This window comes from Pseudonaja textilis, chromosome 6, assembly GCF_049901715.1.
Source record: "Pseudonaja textilis isolate UNSWEBS1 chromosome 6, rPseTex1.2, whole genome shotgun sequence".
NCBI classification, from domain to species: domain Eukaryota; kingdom Metazoa; phylum Chordata; class Lepidosauria; order Squamata; family Elapidae; genus Pseudonaja; species Pseudonaja textilis.
The window spans coordinates 3,573,227-3,597,271 of record NC_141995.1 but is presented as its reverse complement, the minus strand read 5'-3'; the positions used below and the strand labels follow the sequence as shown (position 1 = coordinate 3,597,271).

The window sequence follows — 24,045 nt, the reverse complement described above, 5'->3', positions numbered from 1 at the left end:
TGTTAAAAAGCTGACATCCTTCCCACTAGGCAGTGTTTTCCAACCTTGGCTTAATTGAAGGCATCTGGACTTTGATTCATGAATTCATGCTGACTGGGGGATTCTGGGAACTGAAGTCCGACCATCTTAAAATGGGTAAAAGTTGGGAAACAAAACCTTTTAGGCTCTGCTAGGCTGCCTCCCATGGGGGAGGAGGAAAGCGCCAACAATACCCATCTCTCTCTCTCTCTCTCTCTCTCTCTCTCTCTCTCTCTCTCTCTCTCTCTCCCCTCTCTCTGTCTTACTCTTTTTTCATCTTTTTCAGTCTTTCTGTTTCTCTTTCTGTCTCTTTCTCTCTCCTTTGTCTTTCTTTTTTCCACTTTTTCTTTCTGTCTGTCACTCACTTTCTCTGTTTCTTTCTGTCTATCTCTTTTTCTCTTTCTGTCTTTCTTTTTTCTCTCTCTCTCTCTGTGTCTTTGTCTTTTTTCCACTTTCTCTTTCTGACTCTCTCTCTCACTCACTTTCTCTCTCTCTCTCTCTTTCTCTTTCTGTCTTTTCTCTCTCTTTCTCTCTTTGTGTCTTTCCTTTCCTTTCCTTTACTTCTTTCTACCTTTCCTTCCCTTTCTACATTCCTTTCCTTTCTTTTCCTTCCTTCTTTATCCTTTCCTTTCCTTTCCTTTCCTTTCCTTTCCTTTCTTTTCTTTTCCTTCCCTTCCCTTCCCTTTACTTCTTTCTACCTTTCCTTTCCTTTCCTTTCCTTTCCTTTCCTTTCCTTTCCTTTCCTTTCATTTCCTTCTGTTTTCCTGTTTTTCTTTCTCTCACTCTATCTGTCAGCCTCTCTTTTTCTCTTCTATCTCTCTCTTTCCACCTTTCTTTTTCTTTCTGTCTTTTCTGTCTCTTTCTCTCTTTGTGTCTTTCCTTTCCTTTCCTTTCCTTTCCTTTCCTTTCCTTTCCTTTCCTTTCCTTTCCTTTCCTTTCCTTTCCTTTCCTTTCCTTTCCTTTCCTTCTGTCTTCCTGTCTTCCTTTCCTTCACTCTCTCACTCTATCTGCCAGCCTCTCTTTTTCTCTTCTCTCTCTCTCTCTCTCTCTTTCACCTTTCTTTCTCCTTCCCTCTCTGCTTTTGATTAATATTCTTGTCTGCTGCTTGGCTCTCTATTGTCCAGCCCAACATCAGGAAGCGATTTGTCAGCGGCTGAGCTGCCTTGGATGCCTGTCCCAGCCTAGCTGTTGAGAGAGCCCAGGCAGATGGGAGACGTGATTCAGCCTGAGATCACTGGGGAGGGGCTGGGAGACCTGGGGGTGGGGGAGAGGCTTTTGCTGCTGATGCCGCTGCCGCTGTCTGGGAACAGACCTCCCGGGAAGGAGTGGGGGAGACAGGCTGTCCTTTTGCAGAAGCCAGAGTTGTTTGCAGCCAAAATGATTCAAATCGGTTGATTCAAAACTACATTCCTGAAATACAGGTGGTCTTTGACTTACAGCTGCTTACTCAGCGACCGGTCCAAAGTTACAATGGCAAAAGGGACTGGGGATCCTTCTTCGTGGTTAACAACCGTGGCAGCCTCTCCGTGGCCACGTTTGCCCCTTTTGGAGAGACAATCCTGGCCTCTTGCGTTCCTCCGATAGGAGAAGGCCACGCCGTCAAGGGTTTCCCCCCACCCGGTTGCCTTGCTCTGGGTCATCCATTGGGGACTTTTGGGGGAAGGGGAATTGGAGGGTCCTCCGAGGGAGATCCAACCTGGGAGATCTGGCCTAGAACGAAGGAGGAATGTCCCGGCGGTGAGAACAGCCCGTCAGTGGAACATCTCGCCTCCAGGGCTTGTGGGTGTCACAGCACTGGAAGTTTGCAAGACAAGGCTGGACGGGCATTTGTCTGAAATGGGAGAGGGTCTCCTGCTTGAGCTGGGGGGTAGATTAGAAGACCTCCAGGGTCTCTTCTGGCATTATGATTTGGATTCATTTATCTATTGATTGATCCATCCATCCATCCATCATCCCATCCATCCATCCATCCATCTCTCCTTCCATCCATCCATCCATCCATCCATAATCTCTCCATCCATCCATCTATCTATCCATCCATCCATCAATCCATCTCTCCATCCATCCATCCATCTCTTCTTTCATCCATCCATCATCTCTCCATCCATCCATCCATCTCTCCTTCCATTCATCTCTCCATCCATCCATAATCTCTCCATCCATCCATCAATGCATCTCTCCATCCATCCATCTCTTCTTTCATCCATCCATCATCTCTCCATCCATCCATCCATCCATCCATCTCTCCTTCCATTCATCTCTCCATCCATCCATTCATCTCTCCTTCCATTTATCTCTTCATCCATCCATCTCTCCTTCCATCCATTTCTCCTTCCATTATCTCTCCATCCATCTATCCAATCATCCATCCATCTCTCCTTCCATCCATCTCTCCATCCATCGATCCATCTCTCCGTTCATCCATCTCTCCATCATCCATCCATCCATTCATCCATCATCTCTCCATCCATCCATCTCTCCTTCCATCCATTTCTCCATCCATCCATCTCTCCTTCCATTCATCTATCCATCACCCATCCATCCATCCATCATTTCTCCATCCATCCATCCATCCATCCATCCATCTCTCCATCATCCATCCATCCATCATCCATTCATCCATCATCTCTCCATCCATCTCTCCATCCATCTCTCCTTCCATCCATCTCTCCATCCATCCATCTCTATCATCGATCCATCCATCCATCCATCCATAATCTCTCCATCCATCCATCTATCCATCCATCCATCTCTCCTTCCTCATCCATCCATCCATCTCTCCTTCCATCCATCTCTCCATCATCCATCCATCTCTCCTTCCATCCATCTCTCTATCCATCCATCTATCCATCCATCATCTCTCCATCCATCATCTATCTATCTATCTATCTATCTATCTATCTATCTATCTATCTATCTATCTATCTATCTATCTATCTTCTATCTCTGTCCCTCCGTCCGTCTGTCCAACCATCAGTCCATTAAGGCATCAGGCTAGAAGGCAGGAGATGTTGAATTCAAGTCCTGCCTTAGCCATGAAAGCCCGCTCGATGACCTTGGGCCAGTCCCTCTCTTTCACTCCAATCCACCTCACGGGGTTGTTGTAGGGGGGAAAATAGGAGGAGGAAGGTGCGTTGGATATGCTCCCTGCCTTAGATTGTTTGTAAAAGTAATAAAAGTGGGATACAAAGAAATAAAATAAAACAACTCTTTTATCTCTCTTCTTTCTCTCATGCGTCTGCCTTCTTTCTTCCCCCTCATTCTTTCCAATTCTAGACTACCATTGGAACTAGACTAGACCCACCCAATTTCTGCAACCGTTCTTCGCTTCTTTCAGCCTCTAGTCCTCTAATCCTCTTTGTTGCTCTTCTCTGCACTCTTTCTAGAGTCTCAACATCTTTTTTACATGGGTGGTGGTGGTGGTGACCAAAACCGAACGCCGTATTCCAAGTGTGGCCTTAGCAAGGCCTTATAAAGCGGCATTAACACGTCACATGATCTCGATTCTATCCCTCTGTTGATGAAGACTAGGACTGTGTTGGCGTTTTTGGGCAGCTGCAAGAATACTTCTGGATCACAGTTAAATGGTCGTCCGTTCCCTCCCCTTTTCTCAGCAGGTTGCTGTCTCCAGATTACACCGAGGTCCATTACACCAAAGACGGGCAGCCGGTGATCGTCTCACCCAACCACACCGTGAGTAGAACGAGTTTTGTGGAGCTGCAGATAAGAGTTGAGATCAAGTGCAGCCGGGCTAAGTCGACCGTGCGAAGTGGGGTTAGGGAAAAAAAGTTTGTTTTCGGGTTGTTCTCAAGTTACAATCATTCATTTAGTGAGCAAAGTTACAAGGGCCCTGAAAAAGAGCGATTTAGGACCGTTTATTTACACTTACAGCCATTGCCACATCTCTGTCGGGTGGGAACCGGTTGTTACAATGCTGCGCAGTTTGGAGAACTGGCAAATCGTGCACCTGGCTGACCCCACCCCTCTCTTCCTGCCCCTCCCTTCCCCTCCCCTCCCAATCAGTCCTTATCACCTGCCCCTGTTCTGACCCAAAACTGGTTCCAAGGAAACCAACCCCAAACGGAGGTAACAGCAAAACCTTTTAATGATTCTTTACGAATTCCGTTCCTTCCCGGTTAAAAGGTTGTTTCAAACTAATCATCTCTGATGAGAACGAGCCTTGCCAAGGTGGTGCAAGGCTGCCAAGAACATAAGATAAAGTTGCCAAGAAATATTCCAAACACAAAGAGTCTCCAAACACCAACCAAGGTATTCCAAACGTCCACCAGGCTTGAGTGCAGAAACTTCTTTGCTTCCTGCACAGAACTCCGGTTTCTCAGCTGGCTTTTATCTCTTAAGGGAGGGGCCATTATCTTGCACCCTTACTCCCGTGTCACCCATATGCTGCGGCTGCTGTTTTCTTCGAGCAGCCCTGCATGCACACACACTGGGCACACACAGGCTCCTTGGGGTTCTCTGCATCACTGCTGCCAGCCTCCACAGTCTCTGAAGGGAGCACCCCACTCGGCGATAGTCCTGGCCCCATCCCTGCATTACACGCAGGCCCCTCATCTGAGTACTCGCTCTCCGAGACTCAGCCATTGCACCTCCTGCCAGTGAACCACAACAGCCCACCCAGTTACTCCTTACAGTATTTCTTTTTTTCCTTCCACCCGTTGATCAGCTGTTGCGATGATCAGCTGTGCCACGATCCCTCTTGCTGTCTTACTGCTTTGCCCAGGAGGAAGCAACGAATGAAGGAGGAAGGAAGGAAGGAGTGGAGGAAGGAAGGAAAGAAGAAGTGGAGGGAGGAAGGAAGGAAGGAAGGAGGAAGGAGAGGACGATCGGCTGTGTTGATGATCAGCTGTGCCGCGATCCCTCTTGCTGTCTTACTGCTTTGCCCAGGAGGAAGCAATGAAGGAGGAAGGAAGGAAGGAGTGGAGGAGGAAGGAAGGAAGGAGTGGAGGAAGGAAGGAAGGAGTGGATGAAGGAAGGAAGGAAGGAAGAAGAAGAGGATGATCAGATGATCAGCTGTGCCGCGAACTGCTTTGCCCAGGAGGAAGCAACAATGAAGGAGGAAGGAAGGAAGGAGAGGAGAAGGAAGGAAGGAAGGAGTGGAGGAAGGAAGGAAGGAAGGAAGGAAGGAGAGGACGATCAGCTGTTCTGATGATCAGCTGTCATCCTCTCGCTGTCTTACTGCTTTGCCCAGGATGAAGCAACGAATGAAGGAGGAAAGAAGGAAGGAGTGGAGGAAGGAAGGAAGAAGGAAGGAGAGGACGATCAGCTGTTTGATCAGCTGTGCCGGGATCCTCCTCGCTGTCTTACTGCTTTGGCCAGGAGGAAGCAATGAATGAAGGAGGAAGGAAGGAAGGAGTGGAGGAAAGAAGGAAGGAAGGAAGGAAGGAGAGGACGATCAGCTGTTCTGATGATCAGCTGTTCTGGGATCCTCCTCGCCGTCCTACTGCTTTGCCCAGGAGGAAGCAACGAATGAAGGAGGAAAGAAGGAAGGAGTGGAGGAAGGAAGGAAGGAAGGAGAGGACGATCAGCTGTTCTGATGATCAGCTGTTTCAGGATCCTCCTCGTTGTCTTACTGCTTCGCCCAGGAGGGCTTCCCTGACGCCCAGGAGGCCCCAAAATGGAGCGCGGTGGGAAGTGCTGCTGCTGCTGCAAAAAGAAAGAAGAAAAAGCCACACCCACCCAGCCACATGGCCACTCTCACCCAGCCACACCCACAGAACCATTAGTAAAAATATTTGCATCCCATCCCTGATCCTTGTGACGGGATCAAAATTTGAACGCTTGGCCACTGACTCGTATTTATGACGGTCATAGCATCCTGGGGTCACTGTGATCCCTTTTGGGGACCCTCTGAGAAGGAAGGGAGAAAGCCAGGTTCCCTGAACTATGGTCTTACCCCCTTGACAACTTTTAAGTGTTTCGCTTAACAACGGTGGCCCGAAAGGTTGCGAAATGGGGGCCAAACTTACTCAACAAGCCTCTCGCTCGATCATTTCGGTCTCCATTGTGGCTGTAAGTTGAGGACTTACCTGCTGTTGCCAGAATACAGCACAGCACTGTTTTGAACTAACCTCTAAATTGCTTGTTAAACTCTTGCCTTCATACTTCACCAGTCAACGAGCGGCTCAGAAATTTGCCTTCTCTAAACTTACGGGGACTTAATTCGAATTTGAATTTACTATCACCAGAGCAATTCAACTACAGAGGTGGAAAATATAAGCTTCAAATTTTTTACTACCAGTTCTATGAGTGTAGATTGGCGGGCCTGGCAGGGGAAGGATATACTGCAAAATCCTCCTTTCTTTCCCCACCCCACTGACCTGCTTTCCAGCTCCCTTCTCCTGTGCAGGGCAACCAAAGGAGACCCAGCCGATCAGCTGGGACTCAACGGGAGGCAGAGAAGAGACGGGGTTGGCGGGGCCAGTCAGAGGCGGGATTGGCCGGTTCTCCAGAACTACTCAAAATTTCCACTGCTGGTTCTCCAGAACCGATCTGGACCGGCTGAATATACCACCTCTGCTTCTGGTCCACGCGTGGATGGAAACCGTTTTTGTCAGCATGACCAACATGGTTGGATAATGGCTTTTACAGCCCTTAGTCAAAAGGGGAAGAAATACAGTTAAAATGAATCATTGGATTGATTTTTATAAAAAGATTAACATCAGTTTTTATGATTAACCAAGTAGATCGATGTATTTGAAACCATAAATGATTTAAAATGTAATTGAAGGGAAAAACACCATGTGGAATCTGACCTAAAATGCATATGTGTTATTAGGAAGTTATTAGGAAGTTATTAGTAGTTATTAGGAAACTATTGTTACTGGCTTTTAAGGTAATCATTAAAAAATGATTACAATGTGATAAATCATTATTATGAACTAAAGAGGAGTTAACTGAATGATGTCTAAAACAAAGAGGTGCTACGCTCAAAGTGGTAATTAAAGGGGAATTTTTGTTTTGAATTATTAGAATTAAGATGGAACCTTTGGAATAAGGAAATAAGAGTGTGCGATGAAATTGCAAGTGCGATGGACAAAAATATAATGTACAACGATGAATAGAAAATACATAAAAATGAGTTTGAAGCATATAAGAATATTTGAGAAAATGTACAGAAACTATGAAATGTCATGATACAATATCAAATCAACTGTGAAAGATGAATATGTAACCGAGGTCATGTTTGTACGGAAATGTGAAAACCTGGAACCAGGCTGTTCACCAAAAGAGATGTTTTTGAAATATAAAAAATTAAAAAAAACTTTTTACCCCCAAAAAAGTGGGTGGGGGAGAAATTATCCGGCTGATGTTAAAAATTCAGCCTTTGACATTGTTTGATTCTCGTGTTTCCTGCGAAGCCACAATTCCTTCTGCTTGCATAAATGTCTTCTTTGTTTTAAAATCAGATGGCAGCAGGGCAGCCCGGGTTAATTAGCTGTTCTGGGAAAATAATTTTATTTTCGTGGGTCGGTGAGGCCAGAGGGGAGAGGCAACGATTTTTTACTCATCTTTCTGTCGTTGTTTTGGGTTTGCGATCGCTGGTTTGGCCTTTCGCTTGAATAAGGAGGCAGAAAATCAACCCTCTTCTCCTCGGCCAAATTGTAAATTTTCTCTCATTTTCTCTCCCCTGGATTAACCAAATGTTGTGGCTCCGGGCTTGGATTCAGCTCCTGTGACAGATATGAGTTCAAGTGAGGAGGTCATGGCAGAAAAATATGAGCCGGCCTGGCTTACTGATTGGACTGATAACCAGGATGAGGAGATGGACGTGACAAAGGACGACAGACCTGATGTATTAGAATTGTCAGGACCTTTGACCTCCTCTGGTTCCTTATCTGATCAACAGCCAGGAATGGCTGACAGGGAAGTTTTGAGAGAGTCTTCTAGTGGAGATGAGAACTTGGAAAATTTGTGGTTAAATGTAAAAAATAGAAGACGGTTGAGAAGGCAAAATCAGCTGGAGCGAATGAGGAGAGCGAGTCAGTAAATCAGCACGTTGCCTCAATGAGTATAAAAGGACACAGCTGGGCTGGTACAATTTGCCAGGAACAAAGTGACTTATTTGAGTAAAGATTTATGCTGTGGATTGAGCTTCCTGCCAGCCGTTATCTTGTAAGACTTCTTTCTGTTTGATTTAATTTGAAACGGCTGCTTTCTGTTTTGTTCGTTGGAATTTTGAAGGGGAGTCATAACAACCAAAGGTGCTTTTTTTTTTCAAGAGGCAGTAACTGAACTTTCTTTTGTTTTGTTTTTTTCCTTGAAGAGGTTTCACTTCTCGTCCAAGAAGCTTCTTCAGTTCTGCATGAATGCTGGAGACTTGGAAGGATTTCTATCCCTTGCAGATAAAGCTGGTCGTTTGCATCCTTTTTAGAGAGCTGTTGAGGCCACTTGGAGGTTTATCTGTGTCCTTGTGGGGATCACCTGAGTGGTGCAAATGGGTGTGGAGCCTTCTTGGAACTGTTGAAAAGCGGGTGTTGTAGACTGGAGGTAGATGGTGTTGTGTCATGCCCTTGGTGGAGAGGGAGAGGAGGAACAGCCAAGAGGAGTGGAAGTGTGTCTCCGGAGGTTGTGTAGGAGGCTGGGGAAGGGCAGAGGCCGGCTGGGCAGTCAGAGGAGGACCCAGGCCCATCCCCTCTCCATCCTAGGGCATGCAGGGAGGAGAAGATAAGGGAGAAATGTGGTCTACTCAGGAGGAGAGGGCCTTGACCCTCTTCATGGGCTGCAGCTGTGACAACTGGATAAGAGGACGGACATGCGTATGGGCAAGCGCTGGAAACAAAGCATGGAAATATCTCCAGTTTATGATTCCTCTCTGGGTTTGGCATCCTTCCCAGTGTGTGTTATCTGTGGACATCCTCCAGCACTTATCTTGCCTGGTTTGTGTTGCTTTTTTTCCTTCTTCTTGTAACTGTTGGTGTGGGATTTTTTTGTCTTCGGTCAAGAATATTCAGAGCTTGGAAGCAAAGTGAAGTAATAAAAGGGGCTTCACTTGTTTTCTGTAACTGTGTTTATTTTGTATCCCACCCTGGGTCATCACAGTGTTGTATCCCTCTCCGTCTGTTCAATTTGGACACAGATGGCCTCTTTGAGCTCCTCTTTCAAACCAGAGCTCCTCTCTGTCCAAAATGTGGACTTTGCTGGTCTTCAAAAGAGCACCCTGTGTCTTTCAAACGCAGACGGACTGCTACAATCTTGTCCTGAGGGATTTGTTCTCCTGTGTTGTGCCGCGGCGTTTGTGAAGGGGCTGTTTCGTTTCTCCGATGTATAGATCTGCACACGTCTGACTGCATTGTACTGCATATACCACGTTGTTCAGTTTGTGCTCTGGGTGTTTTTGTCCTTGGGGTGGAGAAGCTTCTGCCTAGTGTATTTTGGGGTGTGAAGTGTACCCATGTGTTGTGTTGGCTGAAGATCCTTCCTGAGCTTTTCTGATATTCCGGCAATGTATGGAATGACAACCGTTGCTTCGTTTATTGCTCTCTTTTTTGGCCTGGAGATGCTTCTGCTGGCTCCTTCTGTGGATTTGATGAAGGCCCAGTTGGGATAGTCGCAAGGATTGTGTTTGCAACACAGTCCTTCCCGCAATTCCAAGACGGTTCCACACACTCATTTGCACTATTCGGGGGGCACAGATAAATCTTCCAAGTGGCCTCAACGACTCTCGGAGAGAACGCAAATGACCAGGTGGCTTCAAGGAATATAAATCCTCCCATCCTCCACCGTTCAGTCAGAACCGAAGAAGCTTCTTGGATGAGAAGCGAAACGCCTTCAAGGAAAAAAAAAAAGCAACCAAGAAAGTCCATCCGCCTCTTGAAAAAGGACTTTTTGGAACAACCATGACCTGGATGATGGAAAATCTCCATGGACATTTTATCAGAGCGTTTGGCAGCGTGACTATCCTCATAAAAGACAACCCAGGAATAATACACAGACAGTAATAGTGGTTTAATATACAACAGGTATATACAGACAATACACACGTGGTGGGCAAAATACCTTTACAAGCAAGCTTCCTTCTTCCTAACACACGGGGAACTTCTGCGCTGAGTACTGGACACAAGGAAAGAGAACTATGCCTTCTAATGTCTGCCTTTTATATACCCACCTCTTAAAGGGAACTTTACTCTCCAGCCTTAAAGGGAAAATACTCAAACTCTTCTGAATCACGCTTGTTACATCAGCCTACATCTGGCAGCTGTTCACTGCTGGTCAGTCCTTAAATCTTAATACCTTAACATTCCTCCCATTTAAAACTGAACAGCAGATAAACCAAACACTTCTACTAATAATTAACAGTTATACTGGTACAGCGTCTTTTACATTCCAATTACAGTGTCATCCAACACCACCTGTATATAACACCCTTTGTGCCCTATTGCCTTTCCTCCTTCTGGCAATCTCATGATCTCCTGACAACTGTGGAATTCATACCTGACACCGTATGCTCTTACCCCGCTTGCTGTGAACTGTTTTAACAAGATACTTTCTTTTTAAGTTTGGGCAAGGAACAGAGTTTTAAAATTCACTTCCTGTGACCTGTTAGTCACAGTCATCTGTGATGACTCGGGGCTTGGCGCAAAGGCAACATGGTCAGATAATAAGAGTCCCTTTATGATCTCCCAACTTTGCCCCCAATGTCAAGGTTACCTTCTGGCTGGAGAAAAAAACTCTCCTGGGAACAGCCTTTGACTATAGTCCAAAACAGGGTAAAGACAAACTGTAACTTAAAGTCCAAACCAACCAAACTGAAGTAATTAGTTTGGCAAGGCAGGAGCAAGAATTTCAGACTTGAAAGCACAGCGAAACTCACACGGTTGGGAAGACGCCAGGAACACAGATAAGCCACGACAACACAAGATAAAGTCACGTTTGCTCCGCACACAGCTTGCCTTTTTTTATATAAACTCTGTTCCTAGCTGCAACTAATGAAGGGAATCAGGGCCCTTTCCTTCCCTGTAAGCCATGCCACCCACGTTGCTCCCTTCTCCATTCCTCCCTGCATGCCCTAGGATGAAGAGGGGGTGGGCCTGGGTCTTCCTCTGAACTCCCTCTCCCTTGTTCTGCCTCTCCCCTGCTCTGCCCAGCCAGACTGTGCCCTTCCCCAGTTTCCTCCACAGCCAATGGAGCCACACTCCCGCTCCCTGTCGGCTGTTCGTCTTCCTCTTCAGATTCAGCCAAGCAAATACAGCAAATACTTATTTAGTTGTCGGAAAAGAGTTGTTTTTAGATGCTGGGTTGTGCTCCAGTGCTCTGAAAATAGGATCTGTTCAAATAATAAACCCATCAGCTAGGGTGAAATTAGCATGATTATTTGATTTTAATTAGGTGTGAGACGCTGCAGAAAATCATGAATGATTCCGCAGGCAACGTTCACAATAATCTCACCCAGCGAACACTTCCTGATGTAGGTAGTCCTTGACTTCCAACAGTCCATTTAAGGATGACAACACTGAAAAAGCGAGGGCTGATGACTGTGATTCACACTTACGACCATTGCAGCATCCCCAAAAATCGCAGGATCAAAATTCAGAGGCTTGGCAACCGGCTCGTATTTACGACGGTCGCAACGTCCTGGTGGGGAGATGTCACACGCTCCCCTTTTACAACCTGACAAAGTCAACGGGGGAAGCCCGATTTGCTTAATGACTGGGTTAGTAACTTAACCATGGCGGTGATTCACTTAACAACCGTGACCAGAAAGCATCATAAAATGGGGCAGATACTCACATAACAGCTGTCTCACTTAGCAGGGGAAATTCTGGGCTCGATTGTTTTATTTTATTTATATTTATGTTATTTTGTCAAGCAATTATAAGATAACAGCTATAAGTATAAGCATGGTTATGAATACATGAAATGGGTACATATAAGAAAAATAAAAGAAACAATAGGACAGGGACAGTAGGCACGTTGGTGCACTTATGCACGCCCCCTACAGACCTCTTAGGAAAGGGGTGAGGTCAATAGTAGGACAGTCTAAGGTTAAAGTTTTTGGGGTTTGGGGAAGAAACTACAGAGTCAGGTAGAGGATTCCAGACATTGACCACTCTGTGGCTGAAGTCTTGATTTCCTGCAATCAAGTTTGGTGCGAAGAACCTTGAGTTTGTATCTATTGTGTGCTCTTGTGTTGTTATGGTTGAAGCTGAAGTATTCATTGACAGGTAGGACATTGCAATGTATGATTTTATATACCCTACTTAGATCGGACCGAAGGCGGCGTAGTTCTAGGTTTTCTAGGTCTAGAATTTCAATTCTGGTGGCATAAGGTATTCTGCAACGAGTAGAGGAGTGGAGAACTCTTCTTGTGAAATATTTCTGGACTTTCTCAACTGTGTTAATATCAGATACGTAATGTGGGTTCCAAACTGATGAGCTGTATTTGAGTATTGGTCTAGCAAATGTTTTGTATGCTCTAGTTAGTAGTGTGATATTACCAGAGGAAAAGCTACGTAGGATTAGGTTAACAACTCTTAATGCCTTTTTGGCTATGTAGTTCCAGTGGGCTCTAGCACTTAGATCATCAGAGATCATTAGAGATGGTGGCAGTGAGTCTACCAGACGACTTACCTGAATTTTGTGGCTTCTCTTTTCAGGAACTCTGTTACTTCCACGGCTACGTCCGAGGCCACGTGGATTCCTGGGTAGTGCTCAGTACCTGCTCTGGGTTCAGGTAAGAAGAGAATACGGAATAAAAGAGGGACCTTGGAGGTGCTCTAGTCCAGCCCCTGCTCAAGCACGAGGCCCCCTACCGTACCACCCAAGGGGCCGAAAACCTCCAGCGCTGGAGCACCCCTAATTTCTAGAGGGAAGCCATTCCATGGATTAATGGTGCAGAAGAAGGCAAGGCGGTTGCTTTCCCTTGCACAAAAATTCGTGGTTTATCCTTCTCTGCTAGCTCATTCATACCACAGGGCCCGAATCCTTGCTTGGGATGCCTGCTGAAGATTCGGCGCAGTGAATGTATTGTTTGGAACGGAACAGAATAGAAGAGAATGGAAGAGGAAGAGGACCAGAATGGAACCAGAATAGGAACAAAACAGAACAAAATAGGAATGGATAGAGGATGGGTAGGATAGGGCAAGGTGGGATAGAATAGAATAAAGTAGAATAAAACAGCACAGCACAGGATAGAGTAGAATAGGAACAGAACAGAACAGAAATAAGAATAGAAAGAGGAATTTGAACAGAACAGAATAGAAATAGATGATGCTTAGGATGGGATGGGATGGGAGGATAGAATAGAATAGAATAGAATAGAATAGAAGAAAAGAAGAGAAGAGAAGAGAGAAGAGAAAAAGGGTAGAACTGAAATACAGTGGAATAGGATAGGATAGAACAGAAGAAGACAAGAGAAGAGAAGAGGGAAGAGAAAAGAGAAAAAGGATAGAATAGAATAGAAATATAGTGGAATGGAATAGGACAGAATAGAAAATAAGAGAATAGGATAGGATAGAATAGAATATATGGAGTAGAATAGGATAGGATAGAACAGAACAGAACAATGTTTGAATTCTAAAATCCCAGAACGCTTGATATTTTATGCCTTCCCAGATGATGATCACCTGGTGGCCTCCAATCCAATCTCTCCCTCCCTCTCTCTCTCTCTTTCTCTCTCTCTCCTCCTTTCTTCCCCAGTTAATTCCTTCTGTGGTGGCCGGGTTAACTTCGCTGGTCTTTCATTTGGGGCTCTGCAACCTCAGCCCTCCCCTTTCCCCCCTCCCCATTCTTCCGCCCTTCCCGCCCCTCCCCCGAGTTTCCCATCCCGGGACTCCTGTAACCATGAGTGCCTTTGAGCCGTATGGATGCTTTTCCAGACCCCGGCAGGGGAGGGGAGGGGGAAGAGCTGGGGTGGGAGGGGGAGCTTGGTTGTCCCTGCATGGGGACCTCCCTCTTTGAATTCCCTCCCTCCCCCCTCCCCACCAGCGAGGGAGACGGCCTCCATCCACAGGACCTAAAATAGCCCTGCCAGCCTCTCTCTCTCTCTCTCTCTCTCTCTGGCTTAAGCCAAGAATGCCGGCCAGTGAAGTCACTCTTCAGTTATGCAGCGCCGTATGCAACACCCCCCCTTCTCCCTTCCTCCTCTCTCTCACGGCCAGGCCTCATTCCCGACCCCTGATGTCAGCCGGAAGCTCCCCCCACCCCCAAAACACACACTTTACCCCCACTCCCTGTTCCTTGTGGACAGGGTCACGGAGAGCCACGGAAATCTCTCTGCTTTCCAGGCTCGGCAGGACTCAAATTCAAGTCTTGGAACTGTGCACCACTGCCTAGCTGGTTTTCCTGACTGTTTGTGACTCGGAGGTTGCAAACGCTTAAGCCAGGCTCCTCTTCCTCCTCCTCCTCCTCCTCCTCCTCGGTGGTCTGTGTCCTTCGTAAGGCCAGAGTTTTGTATTGTGTTTGGAGGAGGACCGAGGCAACCCATCCCCGGTGTGTGTGTGTGTGTGTGTGTGTGTGTGTTCCTCATTTGCAAGGGACGGAGATGCTACAGGGAGGATGCTGGAGACATGTAGTATTGTCTGGAGCCCTTGGAGCAACTCCAAGGAGCTTTTAAGGCCCTAAAGCAGCCCCACCCCACAAAAAACTTGGCAACTTTAAGACTGGTGGACTTCAACTCCCAGAACGCTCATATAATTGTCTGCTACTCAGATGTTAACAGATAGTCAGAGTGAAGGGAAGGGAGGGACCTTATTGGTCATCTAGTCCAACCCCACCCCCAAGCAGGAGACCCTACACCATTTCTGACAAATGGCAGTCCAGTCTCCTCTTGAAGGTCTCAAGTGATGAAGCTCCCACAACTTCTGAAAGCAACTTCTGTTCCAGGGATGGATTGTTCTCACCCTCAGAAAAATTCTCCTTATGTCCAGTTTGAATCTCTCCTTGTTCAGTTTCCATCCATCATTCCTTGTCTGGCCTTTGGGGGCTTTGGAGAATAGCTTGACCCCCTTCCTCCTCCCCGTGGCAGCCCCTCAAATATTTGAACCCTGCTATCCTGTCTCCCCTGGTCCTTCTCTTCACCAGACTAGCCAGGCCCAGTTCCTGCAACCAATCATTGTATGTTTTAGTCTCCAGTCCCCTCATCATCCTGGTTGCTCTTCTCTGCACTTTTTCTAGAGTCTCAACATCTTTTTTATAGTGTGGTGACCAAAACTGGATGCAGTACTCTAGGTGTGTCCTTACTAAGGCTTTATAGAGGGGTATTAGTACCTCCTTTGATCTTGATTGTGTCCCTCTGTTAATACAATTTAGGATTGCGTTGGCTTTTTTGGCTGCTGCTGCACACGGCTGGCTCCTATTTAGCTGGTTGTCCACTCAGACTCCAAGATCCCCCTCCCAGTTCCTGCTATTGAGCCTGGTTTCACCCAGTCTACATGGGTCCTTTGGGTTTTTCCTGCCTAAGTGTAAGACTTTCCTTTTCTCTACATTGAATTTCATTTTGTTAGATACAGCCCAGCTGGCTGTAGAATTCTGGCAGTTGGAGTCCGCCAGTCTTAAAGTTGCCAAGTTTTGGGACCCCTGCCCTAAAGCAACATTTTTCAGCCTCGACAACTGAGCCGGCTGGGGAAATTCTGGGAATGGAAGTCCACCCACCTTAAAGGCCTCTAGGTTGAGAAATGTTCCCTTGGCAAATACGGGTAGTCCTTGACTTATGACTTCAATTGGGCCTGACATTTCTGTTGTTGCTAAGTGAGACATTTATCCATTGGAGGAGGATTGTGGGGTCCTTGGTGCTCTCTGAGCTTTGTGGGTTTTTCTTGTGGACGTTTCATTACCCAACTAGGGGACATCATCAGTGTGAGGAGGGGGTGGGGTGTGGGAGGAGGAGGAGAATTGTAGGGGTCCTTGGTGCTCTCTGAACTTGGCTGTTTTCTTGCAGACATTACATTACCCAACTAGAGAATATCATCAGTGCTAGAAGGGAGTGGGGTTTGCAGAGAGGAGGAGGAGGAGGAGGAGGAGGAGCAGGGGGAGATGATCTGTGGGGTCCTTGGTGCTCTCTGAACTGGCTGTTTTCTTGCAGACATTACATTACCCAACTAGAGAATATCATCAGTGCTAGAAGGAGTGGGGTTTGCAGAGAGGAGGAGGAGGAGGAGGAGGAGGAGAGGAGGAGGAGAATAGGGGGTCCTTGGTGGTTTCTGAGCTTGGTTGTTTCCTTGCAGACTCTTCATAACCCAACTAGATAATATCATCAGTGCCAGAAGGGTTCGGGGTTCGGTTTCTGTCTATATACTCGTAACTTACTCTGTCAGTGTTGCTCAGACTGTTCATAGTGGTTCCTGAATTAGGTTGCCATTTACTATTTTATTAGCTTGTTTGTCTTAGTTGGTAGTTCCTTGGTTGGAGTATTGCTTTCTGCTTGATTGTTTCTCGGGTGTTAATCTCTGCTTATCTGGGTGTTGATAGCTGGTGAGGAGGTGTTTTGGTCTTTTGGTTCCCTTTTTAGTCTTTTGATTTGTTTGCTTGGAATGGTGTGTAAATGTTGTTTATCTCTATGGTCTCTTTGGAATGGTGTGTAAATGTTGTTTATCTCTATGGTCTCTTTGGAATTGTGTGTAAATGTTGTTTATCTCTATGGTCTCTTTGGAATTGTGTGTAAATGTTGTTTATCTCTATGATCTCTTTGCAATGGTGTGTAAATGTTTATCTCTATGGTCTCTTTGGAATGGTGTGTAAATGTTGTTTATCTCTATGGTCTCTTTGGAATTGTGTGTAAATGTTTATCTCTATGATCTCTTTGGAATGGTGTGTAAATGTTTATCTCTATGGTCTCTTTGGAATGGTGTGTAAATGTTTATTTCTATTGTCTCTTTGGAATGGTGTGTAAATGTTTATCTCTACGGTCTCTTTGGAATGGTGTGTAAATGTTTATCTCTATGGTCTCTTTGGAATGGTGTGTAAATGTTGTTTATCTCTACGTGCCTGTTGATGGCCGATTTGTCTGAGTTTCCATGAATTCTCTAGCATTTGGGGAGGGGGGATTTAGCTTGGCCTAGGATGCTCAAAGCTTCCTGGTTGAAACCAAGCTGAAATCTGTCCATAGTTTGTGTGAAATTAAAAGAGTTTTCATCCTGTCTCCCGACTGCTAGTCGGTGTTCATGGATGCCGTTAAAAAGGCTCTGCTTGAGTTTCCAGAGGCTGGTTTTGAAATCCTAGCAGGGCATGCCTGCAAGATGAAACACTTTTAGCATGGTTGGGATGACTTATTTTTAATTTGGACCGCTGCGGTTTGAATTCAGGACGAAGAATTTCAAGCCTAAGTGGTTTTGCATATGAGTCGTAGAAAATAGCAACGGCTGAGAGAAATTGGCTGCCAGTTGCATGCCAGCTTTGGGTGAGGTGAAGCCAAGGCTCTCTTTGAGAAATGACTGTTTTCCTATTTTCTCCCCAGTGTGACTATTTTCTGGATTTGGGGTGAAGGGGAGGTGAAGGCCAGGCCCAGGATAAATTTTGGGAAGATCTGGGTCTGTTTCGCTTGCAGAAAAGAAAAGAGCTGTTAGCAGCCTTCCAATATTTGAGGGGCTGCCCCAAAGAAGAGGGAGGGAGCGTGGGCGGGTGTCAAGCTATTCTCCAAAGCATCTGAAGGCAGGACAAGAAGCAACGGATGGAAACTCATCCAGGAGAGAAGCAACCTGGAACTAAGGAGGAATTTCCTGACAGTGAGAAACAATTAACCCGTGGAACTACCTGCTACCAGAAGTTGTGGATGCTTCATCACTGGGGTGTTTTAAGAAGAGTTTAGATAACCATTTGTCTGGAATGTTATAGGTTCTCCTGCTTGAGCTGGGGGTTGGACTAGAAGACCTCCGAGGTTCCTTCCAGCTTCTATGTTATTCCATTCCATTCCATTCTATTTTCTATTCTAAATTCCAATTTCTATTCTATTCTATTCTATTCTATTCTATTCTATTCTATTCTATTCTATTCTATTCTATTCTATTCTATTCTATTCTATTCCTTCCAATATTTATTCTATTCTATTCTATTCTATTCTATTCTATTCTATTCTGTTCTATTCTATTCTATTCCTTCCAATATTTATTCTATTCTATTCTATTCTATTCTATTCTATTCTATTCTATTCTATTCTATTCTATTCTATTCCTTCCAATATTTATTCTATTCTATTCTATTCTATTCTATTCTATTCTATTCTATTCTATTCCTTCCAATATTTATTCTATTCTATTCTATTCTATTCTATTCTATTCTATTCTATTCTATTCTATTCTATTCTATTCTATTCTATTCTATTCTATTCTATTCCTTCCAATATTCTATTCTATTCTATTCTATTCTATTCTATTCTAATTTGTTGGGTTTTTTTTTATTCCCCAACCAGTGGGCTGATCGTCCTGAATTACAACACCAGTTACTACCTGAAACCTCCAGCCAACACCACATCGGAAGCGCACACCCTGTTTCGGGCGAAGGACTTGTTGGTCAAAGGGGGCACTTGCCAACAAGGGGACCTACCCAACAGCGTGGCCGACGTCACTGGAATCTTCCATCCCTTGAAGCGAGTAGGAGGATCCTGTGTTCAAATCCTGCCCGGGCTAGGTTGGAGGGAGATGCAGGCCAGTCTCGCAGCTAGGCAGAGTGTAGAAGTTGCAGGTGGAGAAAGGAGGACTACGGCTGCTCCTCGAGTTACGGACCGCCAGCGAGCCCCGGATTCATGTGGCTAAAGGGAGACCCTGGTTCTGTGAGTTTTGCTCCATTTTACGACCGTCCTTGCCACTGTTGCTAAGTGAATCGCTCCACTTGATAAGTTAGGAACCACGGTCGTTAAGCGAATCTGGCTTCCTCCTTTGACTTTGCTTGATGGAAGCTCACCCGGGTGTGAGGGAAATTGCGTTACCACCGTCATAAGTATGAATCGCTCGCACAATAGTCCGAAGTTCGACCATGGGGAGGCTGTGTTCCTCGTTCTTAAGGCTGAACAACGGTCACAAGTCACTTTTCCCCCCCTCCAAGTGGCCGTCGGAACGGTCACTGAGTGAACGGTTGTAAATCAAGGATGACATTGGGTGGAGTGAGAAGAGAGACAGGAAAGAAGGTGTAGAAACAGAAGACAACATGGCTAGTAATATTCCCTTCCTTTCCTTCCTTTTCTTGTTCTATCAGGCAGGGACTTCCGGATAGACCAGTGATGGCTAACCTTTTGAGGTTCCTGTGCCAAAAATTGTGGCGCGCATTAGCGTGCGCACACTTGTGTGCCAGCACCCAGACTGCAATGCGCCCCCCCCGGCCCCCTGCGCATGTGCGCACAATCCCCCCATGCCACCCCCTTACCTGCACTGCAACTGACAGCTGATTTTTCAGCTGGTTTGAGGCCTTTTTTGGCCTCCCAGAGTCTTGGAAAAAGCCTCTGCAAGGCTTTTCAGGGTGAATAATAGGCCGTTTCATCACTTCCGGTATTACAGGAAGTGACAAAACGGGCCTATTATTCATCCTGAAAAGCCTCGCAGAAGTTTTTTCCAAGCCTCTGAGAGGCCGAAAAAGGCCTCAAACCAGCCGAAAAATCAGCTGTGAGGCGTGCGCATGCGCAGCGAGGTAAGTTTGCCTGTGGCTCGTATGTCGGCGCAAATGGCTCTGCATGCCACTTGTGGCACACATGCCATAGGTTCGCCATCATGTTGATAGACCATCCTAAAAATATCCAATCTTAGAAGATTAATGGGGGCGAAGGTGGGGGGGGCGTGACCCAGGGGTAGGATTCAAAAATCCCAGTGACTGGTTCGCTGCCCAGTGGTTTCCCTGAGGCCTCTGGGAGGGTGAAAACAGAGGGGTCTGGAGGTCCTCTGGAAGCTGGAAACAGACCCATTTCTGGACTTCCAGAACTTCTGGTTTTGCCCTTCCGGAGCCTCTGCACGGAGCCCGCACTACTCACCTGCATCCAAAACAAGCGGTGTAGAGACTCCTGGGAGTGGCGGGGTGGGTGGGGCCAGCCAGTAAGGTCAAATACCAGTTTGGCAAACCGGATGCAAATTTAACATCCAGTTCATTCAAACCGGTCTGAACCGACCGCATCCCAACCCTGGGGGCGATTAACAGCCCACCCTCAAATTACACTGAGGAGGAACAGGGAGTTCTCAACATTACAACAGTTTCACTCAGTGACCATTTGAAGTTACAACGGCACCAAAAATAGGGGGACCATTTTTCACGCTTACGACCGTTGCTGATTGATGTGATTTACATTCGGATGCTTTGATAGCCGACGCACATTGAGTTCCCGGAGACCTTTCGCGACCTTCTGACGAGCCCAGGCAAGGGGGAAGCCAGATCCACTGAACAACCGGGTGACGGTTTTTAAGAATGGCAGCGATTCCCTTCACCAAAGGGGTGAGGATGGTCATAAAATCTCCCTCAGCAACATAAATGTGTCGCTCACCTGTGGCCGTAGGCGGAGGATTGCCTCTACGTCCGTTTAGATTTCTACCAAGTCAAGAAAGAACTTGCGAACCTTCTGTCCACTTGGGGAGTTGAATTTCCATCTTTTGAATTTCCATTTTTTGGGAGAAGGGACTTTTTCAAATCATTTTCAGCATGACTATTATTATGAGACAACCCAGGAGCAAAACACAGCACACAGAGATATTTCACTGCGGTTTGTATACAACAGACACGTACGTGGTAGGCAAAATAACTTACGAGCAATCAAACTTCTGAACTCTACACAAACTCTGCAAGGAATACCGGACACAAGGAGGGAGGACATGCCCTCCAAGGGCTGCCTTTATATGAACACTTCTTAAAGGGGTAGAACCCATCCCCCAGTCTTAAAGGGAAATATCCACGCTATGCCGATTCATTCTTATTGCGTCATCCTATATGGCATCCGCTTCACTTCTGGCCGACTCTTAAATCCCAAGACTTTTAACAGGACAGGATGAAGATCAGTTTTGAGGGTCTCTCTGCTGCCGTTTTTCCTTCTGATATAAAATCATTTGTCTTGCAGAAAAAACGGGACTCTTGGAGAGCCTTGAAGTATATGGAGCTCTTTATTGTGGCAGATTACTCAATGGTGAGATATTCTTTCTCTTCCAGATGTGTCCTGGAATGAATCCAGGGTCAACTTCAGAACTTCTCAGTTAGCCTCAGGGATTTATTTATTGATTGATTGATTGATTTGATTTGATTTGTCAATTGCTTACAAGGTAACAGGTATAAATAAAAACATAGTTACGAATACATGAAATGGGTACATGAAATGGGTTTCCCGCCTGAGCAGGAGGCTGGACTAGAAGACCTCCAAGGCCCCTTCCGATGTGTGCCTTTGCACGCTGGTGGCCGTGGAAGAAATAATCCACCTTTTTGGGGGGAAGAAGGAAAGTTTTGGCACTGCAGTTGCCTTCCTTTTTCTCACGCGTTGTTCTTTCACAGTTTAGAGCTCAAAAGCAGAATTTGGGAGTCACAAAACAGCGGATTCTGGAGATTGCGAATTATGTAGACAAGGTAATTGCCAGCTCCTTCCTTCCCTCCTTCCTTCTTTCCTTTACTCCCTCTGATTCCTTCCTTCCTTCCTCCTGATTTCTTTTCTCCTCCTTGATTCCTCTCTTCCTTCCTTTATTTCCTCCTGATTCCTTCCTTCCTTTTCTCCCTCTGATTCCTTCCTTCCTTCCTCCTGATTCCTTCCTTCTTTCCTTCCTCCTGATTCCTTCCTTTTTTCCTCTGATTCCTTCCTTCCTTCCTTTTTTCCCTCTGTTTCCTTCCTTCCTTCCTTCCTTCCTTCCTTCCTTCCTTCCTTCCTTCCTTCTTTCTCTCGGATTCCTTCCTTCCTTCCTCCTGATTTCTTTTCTTCCCCTCGATTCCTTCCTTCCTTTATTTCCTCCTGATTCCTTCCTTCCTTCCTTCCTTCCTTCCTTCCTTCCTTCCTTCCTTCCTTCCTTCCTTCCTTCCTTCCTTCCTTCCTTCCTTCCTTCCTCCCCTCCCTCCCTCCCTCCCTCCCTTCCTTCCTTCCTTCCTTCCTGCCCTATAGCCATCCAAATCAGCCAAGTGACCCTGGGCAACTTAACCATTTAACACTGTGAGTTTGGGGTGCTCTCTATATCGTAACTGAGCCCAAACTTTCTGTTGCTAAGCGAGAGAATTGTTAAGCGAGTTCTGCCACCATGTTATGACCTTTCAATGCCCCCCCCCTTGTTGTTAAATGAATCACTTCCATGGTTAAATTTGTAACACGGTTGTGAAGTGAATCTGGGTCCCCCCTGGAGTCTGCTGGTCGGAAGGTCTCCCCAGGCGATCCCCTGACCCCCAGGGACCCCGCGACCGTCGTAAATATGAGCCAGTTGCCAAGCAGCTGAATTTTGATCATGTGACCTGGGGATGCTGCAACGGTTGTAAGTGGGGGGAAAAGGCCCCTAAGTCCCTTTTTTTTCAGTGCCATTGTAATTTTGAATGGCCACTAAAGAAATGGTTTTAAGTGGAGGACTATGCTTGGTGCAAACACCTTCCCAGCGTTGCCCAGGTGGCCTCTGGACCTGCTAGGGCCGTGGTGGCGAACCTATGCCACGTGTGCCACAGGTAGCATGCGGAGCCATTTGTGCTGGCATGCGAGCTACAGGCAAACTTACCTCACTGCGCATGTGCGCACATCACAGCTGATTTTCAGCCAGTATGAGGACTTTTTCGCCCTCCCAGAGGCTTGAGGAAGGCTTCTGCAGGCTTTGCAGGTCGAAAACTAGGCCCGTTTTGGCACTTCCTGTTTTTCCGAAAACACCGGAAGTGACGAAACGGGGCTAGTTTTCAGCCTGCAGAAGCCTGCAGAAGCCTTCCTCAAGCCTTTGGGTGGTTGAAAAACACCTCAAACCAGCTGAAAATCAGCTGTGTGTGCAGTGCAGGTGGGTGGGTGGGAATTATGCGTGCATACATAGGTGCTGTGCACACATAGGTGCTGTGCACATTGCCTTCTGGATGCTGGCACGGGAGTGCGAGCGTGCAAGCGCGCACACAATCTTTTGGCACAGGAGCCCCAAAAGATTAGCCACCACTGTGCTAGAGAATCGGGAGCTCCTTCCGCCCCCCCAATCGTTCCTCCCAGTCACCGACTCCTTCCAGCTTCTCCCTCTCAGTTTTACAGGTCCCTGAACATCAAAGTGGCCCTGATTGGCCTGGAAGTCTGGACGGACCAAGACAAGTGCACGGTGAGCGAGGACTCCCACGCCACCCTCGTCTCCTTTCTCCAGTGGAAGAAGACACTGCGGGCCCGCAAGAAACACGACAACGCTCAGCTCCTCACGTGAGTCCCTCCTCGGGGCTCCCTGGGAGTCAAGATGGCGGCCGAGGGCTTGTGGGGAAGGGCCAGGGCTGCAGTGGGCGCCATCTTGGTTTTTCTTAAAAATTATTTCTCTGCCCTAACGGTGGCTGTTTATGCTCCCCTCTGATAGGGTGGGTGGATAGATGGATGGATAGATGAATAGAGATAGATAGATAGGTAGATAGGTAGATAGATAGATACAGATAGATAGATACAGATAGATAGATATGATGGATGAATGGATAGACTGACAGAGATGGATGGATGGATGAATGGATAGATAGATAGATAGATAGATAGATAGATAGATAGATAGATAGATAGATAGATAGATAGATAGAGATAGATGATAGATAGATATAGAGATAGATAGATAGATAGATAGATAGATAGATAGATAGATAGATAGATAGATAGCGATAGATAGATATGATGGATGAATGGATAGACTGACAGAGATGGATGGATGAATAGAGATAGATAGATGATAGATAGATATGATGGATGAATGGATAGACTGACAGAGATGGATGGATGGATGGATGGATAGATAGATAGAGATAAATAGATAGATAGATATAGATAGATAGATAGATAGATATAGAGATAGAGATATAGAGATAGATAGATAGATAGATAGATATAGATATAGATAGAGATATAGATATATATATGTATGATGGATGAATGGATAGACTGACAGAGATGGATGGATGAATAGAGATAGATAGATGATAGATAGATATGAT

General features: G+C 46.2%; 1 protein-coding gene across 1 annotated transcript in view; it reads left to right on the top strand.

Moving 5' to 3' along the window:
• ADAM33 (ADAM metallopeptidase domain 33) overlaps positions 1-24,045 on the top strand; it is a 90,777-nt gene that overhangs the window by 31,636 nt on the left and 35,096 nt on the right. The window contains 6 exon segments of the mRNA XM_087935680.1: positions 3,636-3,711; positions 12,633-12,709; positions 18,380-18,560; positions 20,999-21,064; positions 21,424-21,495; positions 23,112-23,278. Of these exon segments, the coding sequence (XP_087791806.1) occupies positions 3,636-3,711; positions 12,633-12,709; positions 18,380-18,560; positions 20,999-21,064; positions 21,424-21,495; positions 23,112-23,278 (639 nt within the window).